The sequence below is a fragment of the Oncorhynchus keta genome, chromosome 22, assembly GCF_023373465.1.
Source record: "Oncorhynchus keta strain PuntledgeMale-10-30-2019 chromosome 22, Oket_V2, whole genome shotgun sequence".
NCBI classification, from domain to species: domain Eukaryota; kingdom Metazoa; phylum Chordata; class Actinopteri; order Salmoniformes; family Salmonidae; genus Oncorhynchus; species Oncorhynchus keta.
The window spans coordinates 1,172,763-1,182,771 of record NC_068442.1 but is presented as its reverse complement, the minus strand read 5'-3'; the positions used below and the strand labels follow the sequence as shown (position 1 = coordinate 1,182,771).

Genomic DNA, 10,009 nt, shown 5'->3' with positions numbered 1-10,009 from the left:
ATGGTTGTGGCTGCATCCTGTTATGGGTATGCTTGTCACCGGCAAGGGAGTTTTTTTTAGGAGAAAAAGAAATGGAATAGAGCAAAAGCACAGGCAAAATCCTAGAGGAAAACCTGATTCAGTCTGCTTTCCCACAGACACTGGGAGACAATTTCCCCTATCAGCAGGACAATGACCTAAAACACAAGGCCAAATATACACTGGAGTTGCTAACCAAGACGGCGTTGAATGTTCCTGAGTGACCTACTTACAGTTTTGACTTAAATCAGCTTGATTATCTATGGCTGTTGTGTAACACTGAGATTTACCCAGAAAGAATCACATCTGTAATCACTGCCAAAGGTTATTCTAACATGTATTCACATGTATTCACTTGAATACTTATATAAATTTGTAATTTCTGTATTTTATTTTCAATACATCTGCTACAAATTCTAAAAACATGTTCACTGCCATTATCGGGTTGTGTGTGTAGAAGGGTGAGAAAAAACATTAAATCAATTTTGATATCAGGCTGTAACAACAAAATGTGGAATAAGGCTTATGAATACATCTATAAAGTTGATGACCTGCGCTCTACACTTTCACTGCTGTTATGAAATGGTTTAACACTGATATAATTGAAAGATAGTGAAATGCTCTCAGGCATTTCCTAAACTGTTTTGCCTTGCCATGCAGAAATATATATTTTTTAATCTAGTGGTTACCAGTATGTTGCTGCCTGGAGACGCCTGGTTAAATGTTTTGGTTTCCAGGGGCTAAAGTTCTGTCACTGCGACAGATTTGTCATATTGATTCTTAAAAATATATAAATTGAAAAGGACTGGAATTGGTCAAACTTTCAGTTTAATACATGCACAAAAGATCATTACAGTACTCTTTTCCAACAACAACAACATGATGGTCATAACTTTTTTTTTTTTTTTTTTTACATGAAAGGGGAGGTTAACTTGGCCCCGCAGACAATCAATCTGAGATGAGTGAATTTCTTTGCTTTAACCCCTGGGTTTCACTCTTTCCCCTCTCTGCCTTCCCAGCGGGGCTTCTTCAATAGGCAGGAGGATGAGGAGGAGCAAGTAGCTATCGGGAAGACGCCAGAAGAGCGGTAACCATGGCGAGTGTGGACCTGCTTCTGCCCCATCTCTCAGGGACCCCCAGCACACCCAGCACATTTTGGACCAATGTTAAAACATTTGGTATTGGCATTTCTGATAAACGTAAACTGATGAAGAAGCACAGAGTTATACTGTCTTTAGGCTAATTTGCACAAAATACAAATACATACAATCTCCACTCAAGCCCCCCAAAATAAAAACATACGGTGACACGGTTAAGTAAAATCTGGTCAAATCAATATAGCTTTTTCAGTTGTACAACACCACGCTATGATTTACTTGGATGAAAATCTTGAATCGAATCACCTTTCATTCTCAGCTTTAATCTCTGATCATCTGATTCGAACACACAAAATGACAGACATTAAGAATCGTTAGTTGTTAAGGACAAAGGACAGGTTGCAAGCATGAGTGGAAAAGGCTAAAAGCCAACATTCAACACCGTCACGAACAATCCACAGTCACTCTCTCATTTCGCTTAGCATGTGTACCCACACACAAACACAAGACAGAGAATGGAAGACATGCTCAAACATCAATACCAGCAGCATCCATTTAAAAACGGTCATTATGTGGCAATGCTCAACCAAAGCCGTGGAGTCTCCACACACAGAAGCCAAGCAAGTCAGGAGGGCCAACAACCCAAGTGTTGGTGACTTGGTTACAAGGGATATCTAGGCCTAATTATTCCAAAATATAAAATAAGGCACATCTTTACCAGTCAGTGTTCATGTAAAAGAAAGCTCATTATACATATTTTTAAGTACAAAACAAAATCACACACCTCTTAAATAAACCTTTTTTTAATATTGGTTATGAAAAAAACTCTTTAAGTACAAAGTTCTAAATTCAACTACTACCTTCTCATCTCTTCTCTCACAGACACACATTCACTTGCTCAAACAACGGGCCTTAATAATCACTGCAAACCTGCATTCACCACCACTTCAACAGGCAACCTGCAAAATGAATCAATAGAGTAACGCTACTTTTCATGGTTACGAACCTAGCTGGGAGTCTGGGACAAATGGGTCCATGCACTAAAAGCAGCCAAAAGGTGCTGCTGTTGTCACCATTGTGTGGATGCTTGGCTTTGCCAGGTATTCTCTTTGGAAGACTTTGGGGAAAGTGAAAGCTCAAAGTTAGCTGACAATTTCCTCATTCTGCTAGTGACACCCACTGTGTCACAATGACAGCCACAGACCGTAACACTTCAGTGGGAGAGATATTGGAGATGCTGCTGGTACTTGTGATTCATACTTAAAACAGAAAAAAGGAACCATTGTTTTTAAAAACTAAATGCATCCGACTATTCCTAATCATCATCAGCAGCAAGCACCATTTTGATTTGATAGAAAATTAGAACAATAAAATATATAACATTTTATATATTTTATCAGTGGAACTCCACAAACTCCTCCAGGGTCTTAGGGATCTGGTTGCGGAAGGTGATTTGGTGCTGGCGGACGGCACGTGCCGCCAGGCACTTGAGGCTCATCTTCATCTGGGTCTTAAGCAGGATCTCCGACATACCTGTGGTGCTCTTGTCCAGTGGCGTCTTCTTCTGCTTGTTGGTCATGTCAGTGTGGGCGCCAGCCTCCACCAGGCTGATGATGATGGCGTGCAGTGTCAGGAAGTCGCTGATAGGCCGGTTGTACTGGACGATGATGTGCAGAGGACTGTTGCCCTCGTGGTCCACCGCGTTCACTTGCGCACCGCAGTCCAGCAGCAGCTTGGTGACCTGAGCATTGGGGAAGCTGCACACGTCGTTGGTGTGGAAGTCGTCCACAGGCGTGCTGGAGCTGATGGCCAGGTGCAACAGGGACAAGCCCTCCCGTGAACGCGGGTCCAGCTGGATCAGGTTGTATATCTGCTCGTTGACATGGGCACGTGCCTCCTCGCCGCACACAGTCTTGGTGCTGATACACACCAGGTAGAGGAAGGTGAACATATTGGACTCATAGTTGTCCATGGCCATGTGCAGCCCTGCCTCAGGCACCGCCTCCACCCTTGCGATGTTCCTCTGGATCTCCAGCACGCTGCAGTGTAACACCTGCTCCACTGGCTCCGCCCCCACCGGCTCCTTTAGGTGCACCATCTGGGAGAAGACCTGGGCGAACCGCAGCAGGTCCTTGTGCGTGTTGCAGTTGCCCTTCTGACGCAGGTGCAGTGCGTGCAGCCATAGCTTGATGCACTGGCCGAACTCCATATTGTCTGCGTACACAGCTCCCCGGTAGATGATGGGGTGCGACACGTCAATGTTATCCGATCCCAGAATACGCTCACGCACCATCAGGCCCTCCATGTGCAGCGCGTTGCGGTCTGCCCGGATTGCCTCCAGCTCCTGCAGGGTGCGGCACTCGCCCCGGCCGCTGTAGGCCTCAATGGGCGGAAGCAGCTCCTTGGCGATGAGGCTGACGGGATCGCGGTGGCGCTCCAGCATGGCCAGGTACAGGTAGTGATAGGTCTTGAGGATGTCATAGTTCTCCCGGTCGTTGGCGAACGAGGCACCCAGCAGCTCAAGGGCCTCGATGCGGCTGTGCGGGCCACAGTCGGCATGAGACAGCAGCAGCTCCACCACCTCCGCCTTGCAACTCTCCGCCGCCACCTTAATCGGTGTCATGCCGTGGCCGTTCACCACCATGGCAGCCTGGCAGCGCACCAGCTCCTTAACGATGTCCAGATGGCCCGCCTCAGCAGCAAAGTGCAGGGCGGTGGCCCCACAGTGGGCCTTGGAGTTAGGGTCAGCTCCATGCTCCAGCAGGAAGCCCACTACGTCCGTATGGCCCTTGTAGGCAGCAATCATCAGGCAGGTGTTGTCATACTTGTTGGCAATGCCGATTTTGGCCTGGTTGTCCACCAGGTATTTCACAATGTCCAGACACCCGTCAAAGCAGGCTGCCCTCAGGGGGGTGGAGTTGGTGACAGTGGTGTGGTTGACTTTGGCCTGGTGGCACACCAACTGGCGGACTACCTCAAAGTGTCCTGCGCCAGCCGCACACCACAGAGCAGTGGCCCCATCAATGACATACCTGAAGGAGAGAGGAGATGTGGGTAGAATGAATCAATCATCAAATGCACATGGAAGTGTATTAAATACCTTAATTTCCCACAAGTATACCAACATAAATGAAGTGCAAATACACACAATTGACACAACACACAATTTAATTTGAGGAGTTGGTGTGCTGCCAGGCTGCCATGGGGGTGAACAGACAGAATTATTAAATTCATGAATACTAACCCGTCAAATCTGACTGTGCCAGTTAGTTCAGTATCCACCCTGTAGTGATCCAGCAGCAGCCTCACAACTTTGTCATGTCCGTTTCGAGCTGCGATGATGAGAGGAGTTGACCTTTGGCCGGCGAGGTGGGTCACATAACTCAGTATATATCGTGTCTCTGGCTTGGAGTGGTTGAGCAGCAAGGCGGCCAGTGTCAGGACTCGGCCCTCAGCGGCCGCTTTGTAGACGTACCCGGCAAGCGACTCCATCCAAGCCTAGCAGGTCGCCGGCACCTCCGCAAGTGTCGCCCACTAGATGCACTCCAACGCAGCCCGCCTCCCATTAAAATACCGAAACAATCTCCAGTGCTCACATGAAAAACTCAATTGAGTGTGGTTGATAACTCGTGTATTAACTAAAACCCATTCTTCCACAGCACCTAGCTAACAAGTCGCTAGTTCGTATTATTTGTCTGTACTAACTTTTGGGTTCGATTTGCAACGTTGTCCTATATTTGGTGGCACCGAGCTAACGCATAAACTGAGGTTCGCTAACGTTATCTAGCAAGCAAACGTTCAAAACCGTGTAAGTAGCTAGTTATGTATCATATCAAAGATTTGATAATACTTGGAAGAGAGAGCAGTAACGTCTTGCTGTTTCGTTGCTTTTCTTGAATTCCTCCTCTTTAAACACTTTGAAGCAGGCGAGATCAATGCAGAATTTGCTCGGACCAATGTGAATGTTTTGAGACCAGAGCAAGGCTACCTTTAATACCTTTACCATCCAAGTTACTTGCCGGAAGTGATTTTTCAACTCCCAAAATGCCTCCGAATCGAAACCGATAGCTACAATGTGAATGAGGCCGGGGATGCACATAATTCTTTAACCAGAGATGTTAAATAAATACAGAGATATCAACGTATGGCACCATCCAACAGACAGTCGACTAATCACGTTGAAGTTGTTAGGCTGAGTCGACAAACCTGCCTATTTTCCTCTAAAGTACATAATGTCACGATTACAAAGCTATACGATATTACAGACAAATGAATTATATCACGTCTTAAAATATTTGTAATGTACTTCTTATTCATGAAATACATGCTAATGTTGGGTTTTTGAGCTAGCGACCAATTGACTCCCATTCACTCCTTAAAAGGAGCGCTCTCCTTGTCCCAGATTCACCCAAAATGCCGACGCATGGGCAACGTACACAATGGGCACTAATACTATTCCAATTGTGTTTTCCATCTCCTCAAAAGTATCTCTGCTTCTTCACAGGGCTTGTTTGAGTGGTAAGGCTGAAGCAACCGACTGCAGATGAAAGTGGAGGAGTAAAATCGGAGGATGTACATCTGCGACAGCCGGAAGTCGGACACTGTTGTGATGTGGTTTTCCAACAGCAAGGCTCATTACTATGGCGGACCAAACCAGCTGTAATTAGAATGAAATGCATGAATAAATAAATGAATGAACACATAAAAATATAAATTAACAAATAAACCCCCACAATTAAATAAATGAGCGAGGAAATACAAAAATACAGACTAAAATGTATTAATTGTATCTATTTATCTGAATGTATTTAATTATTGATCTATGTATTATATAATTACTCAAAGTGTAATTTTTTTAATTCACAAGCATTTTGCTGGACCTGCAATAACATCTCCTAAATATGTGTATGTGACCAATACATTTTGATTTTATATATAGTACCAGTCAAACGTTTGGACGTTCATTCAAGGGCTTTTCTTTATTTGTACTATTTTCTAAATAATACAAAATACATACTTATCTAATGTCTAGTCATACCAATTCATGAAAATGCTTTTATTTGTATGGCATGTTCAATGGAAACAAAGTTTTAAAACTCTGACGTGTTTTGGCTGCATGGCCTTCGTCAGGGAGTACAAAAATATGATAATGTCCGCTCTTGAACCGCTTTTTCCAATCAACCCTGATTTGAAGAGAGAGTGGTTACAGAATTAATTGGACAACACCTAGTAAGCAATACTATACACATTAAGAAGTGAAATACTGTAGATATGTTATCAAAAATGCATCTCAAGGCTAGAATCATCAGAACCCCTAGAAAGGTAGTTCTAACCTTGAATATGATGCGTCAAAGTGTTAAGAATAGGAGAGCCATTATTTTTTTTGTACACTAGAACACGGACCAAACATGGACCACAACAGTTTAAACATAGCTGAGGGCAATATAGTAACATGTCCACTAGATGAGAGCAAAGGGACCTCAAACGATCCTACAGGAAAGGCAAGAAATCCATATCTTCATTTAAACTAGGGTACTTACTTACTTACTTACTTTTCTAATTGAGGCCGGAACATAGCTTGTAGGGAAGCAGGGTTGGCATGGGGTAAGGACTTGTAGTGCTTTGCCATGGGGCAGTCTTCATTGACTACCCGTATGGCGTACTTGTGTTCTGCTAAGCAGAACATTGTCTGTCCAATGTAGAACACCTTGCACTGTGGACATTCCAATCTGTAGAGGACGCGAGTGGTTTTGCAGTTAATTAAATACCTGATTTGATACTCAATTTTAGAAGCTGTGTCAACCAAAATACTTTTTCTGTGCAATATTTCTGCAATGGTTGCATTTAAAAGAGCCCTTGGGTTTGTGCTCTAGCCAAGTCTTTTGAGAGTCACCAGGAAGATAGCTGTGGACTAATTTGTCATTTAGGGTAGGACTATTGGTTCTGGAAAGCCTGCATAGTAGAGTATAACTTTGGATGATTCCCCAATTATTTTTTATTATTATTTTTAATGTTCTTTGCTTCAGTGCTGTATTTTGTAACAAAGTACACTCTCTCTGGTGCATTACAAGGTACTCCCCTTCGCTAATAAGTTCTCTGTCAAGTCATCCAGTCCTAGATGAACTGAGCTGACTACACTGACTGTGCTAGGGGCAGACTCCACTAAGCTGGCACGCTGTCTAATCATTAGTTGATTATTTTAATCTGCTGTGTAGTGCTGTGTAGTGCTAGGGCAAAAACCAAAACGTGCACCCCTTGGGGTCCCGAGGACCAAGATTAAGAAACACAGCTCTAACGCCTAAACAAAATAGGTTCTCAGGAAGTGTTTGCTAACATACATAGACTGTTCCCCAGAATAAACAGAATACATTCACTACAGGACCAAAAGTATGTGGACACCTGCTCGTCGAACAACTCATTCCAAAATCATGGGCATTAATATTGCGTTGGTCATCCCTTTGCGGTTTTAACAGCCTCTACTCTTCTGGGAAGGCTTTCCACTAGATGTTGCAGCATTGCTATGGGGACTTGCTTCCATTCAGCCACTTGCTTCGATTAAAGACTTGCTTCCAACAGCATTAGTGAGGTCGGGCATTGTTGGGCGATTACGCCTGGCTCGCAGTCAGCGTTCCAATTCATCCCAAAGGTGTTCGATGGGGTTGAGGTCAGGGCTCTGTGAAGGTCAGTCCAGTTCTTCCACACCAATCTCAACAAATCATTTCTGTATGGACCTCACTTTGGGCATGGGGGCATTGTCATGGAGTAACAGCAAAGGTCCTTCCCCAAACTGTTGCCACAAAGTTGGAAGCACAGAATCGTCTAGAATGTGTCTGCTATAGCATTAAGATTTCCCTTCACTGGAACATTATTACTCCTCCACCAAACTTTTCAGTTGGCACTATGCATTCGGGCAGGTAGCATTCTCCAGGCATCCGCCAAACCCCGATTTGTCCGTCAGACTGCCAGATGGTGAAAACGTGATTCATCACTCCAGAGAACGCGTTTCCACTGCTCCAGAGTCCAATGGCGGTGAGCTTTACACCACTCCAGCCGACGCTATGCATTATGCATGCTGATCTTAGGCTTGTGTGCGACTGCTCGGCCATGGAAACCAATTTCATGAAGCTCCCGACTAACAATCATTTTGCTGACATTGCTTCCAGAGACAGTTTGGAACTTGGTAGTGGGTGTTGCAACCGAGGACAGACGATTGTTACACGCTACGCGCTTCGGGCACTCGGTGCTCGCATTCTGTGAGCTTGTGTGGCCTACCACTTCACGGCTGAGCCGTTGTTGCTCCTAGATGTTTCCACTTCACAATAACAGCACTTACAGTTGACCGGGAGTTAGGAAAATTATGATTAAATGACTGGAAAAAATCATTTTAAATGGAACTGTAACTAAGTAAACTTATACTCTGTTTTATTATATCTGATTAATAATATGAGTTCATAAGAAGGGATTGTGTGACATGGACAAGGAGTAATTAAAGTTAATGAACACCATTCCAACTAGGAAGAAAGAAATGGGTTGTGGATTAAGTAAACAGATAAGGTAGTTAACCTATGGTTGAACTGACGAAACTCTGGGGTGTTTTAGATAAGACAGTGAGTGCATTCCTAGGTTTTCTGTTAATTAGAACTGTCAGCTAAGTGGTGATCGATAATGTTGAGGGGTCAAAAGTTAATTTAGTTGTGTATGTGCTAGGGGGGTCAGAATGAACTTTCAAAGTTCCCTTTGTCCCGGTCGAGAGGAGGGGATTCTGTTAAGCAATGAAATGACGCATGTTATTGTATATAAACTGTTGCTCGTAGTAACGTGGCAGCGCGCTCCGAGAATAAATGATGTTACCTATTATTGATAAGACTGGTCTCCGTCTATTTTATGCAAACAAGAATCTTACAAATTCTCATAAAATAGATTAAGGGAATTCAATTAATGAAAACACATTGGTATAATGAAATTACAGTAACACCGGGGCAGCTCTAGCAGGGCAATGTTTCTACATCTAGTTGAAAGACTTCCCAGAAAAGTGGAGGCAGTTATAGCAGCAAAGTGGGGGACAAACTCCATGATTTTGGAAGGAGAAGTTTGACGAGTAGGTGTCCACATACTTTTGGTCATGTAATGTATGTGTCGAGTTGTGAAAGGAAGGCATAAGATGAGTTGGTGACTCACTAGTCCAAACTTGAGTTCCTCTGCCTTGTTGGTGTAGCGGTCCATGGAGATGAAGTATAAGCCTGACCCCACCTGGTAAATGTGTTCTCTCTACACACACTGACCTGTCTGCTGAGAACAACTGGTGTGGAAGAGAGAGGGAAATTAGATGTCACAGACAGAGTTCAATTGGAGTTAAAATGTTTTAACATCTTAATGTTGCATTCAAGGTCTATTTTAGGACTGCAGTGGTTTATCAAAAGAGGAAACTATGGTTAATCATTTAGCCAAATAAGTGATAAGATGTGGGGTTGAGCCGAGCTGTAGGGCAATTCTATGGTTACAAGTGATGCTGACACTCAGATTTTCATTTAAAAAATGTATGTCAGACCAAAATGATTTGAAGTGAAACAAACCATAAAACTCTATGCGCAGGATCTCTGTTTGTCATGCATTTCAAAGTGAAAAATCTGAGTCTCCGCATTACTTCATTACTGTAGAAATGCCATGCGTCAATCCACGCCACTTGTCAGTCAGCATGGCTCAGTGCCAGTGTTGCCAACTTAGCGACTTAGTCGCTATATTTAGCGAGTATTCAGACCCCTCTAGCGACACATTTTCAAAAAGGTGACCAGCAACAAATCTAGCGACTTTTTCTGGTGTAATTGGAGACTTTTGGAGACTGACATGAAAGCACATATTGTTCTGTTCTTACTCTTCTCAACGAGCAGCGGGTG

At 43.8% G+C, this 10,009-nt stretch overlaps 1 protein-coding gene across 1 annotated transcript; it reads right to left on the bottom strand.

The window, feature by feature from the left end:
- Nucleotides 1–828: 828 nt before the first annotated feature.
- Nucleotides 829–5,755, bottom strand: LOC118400927 (protein fem-1 homolog B-like). Its single transcript, XM_035797954.2, has 2 exons — nt 4,360–5,755; nt 829–4,147 (listed from the first exon to the last, which is right to left on the bottom strand). Exons 1-2 carry the CDS (start codon nt 4,605–4,607, stop codon nt 2,512–2,514), a joined length of 1,884 nt encoding a protein of 627 aa, XP_035653847.1. The 5' UTR covers nt 4,608–5,755; the 3' UTR covers nt 829–2,511.
- Between the last annotated feature and the right edge of the window lie 4,254 nt (nt 5,756–10,009).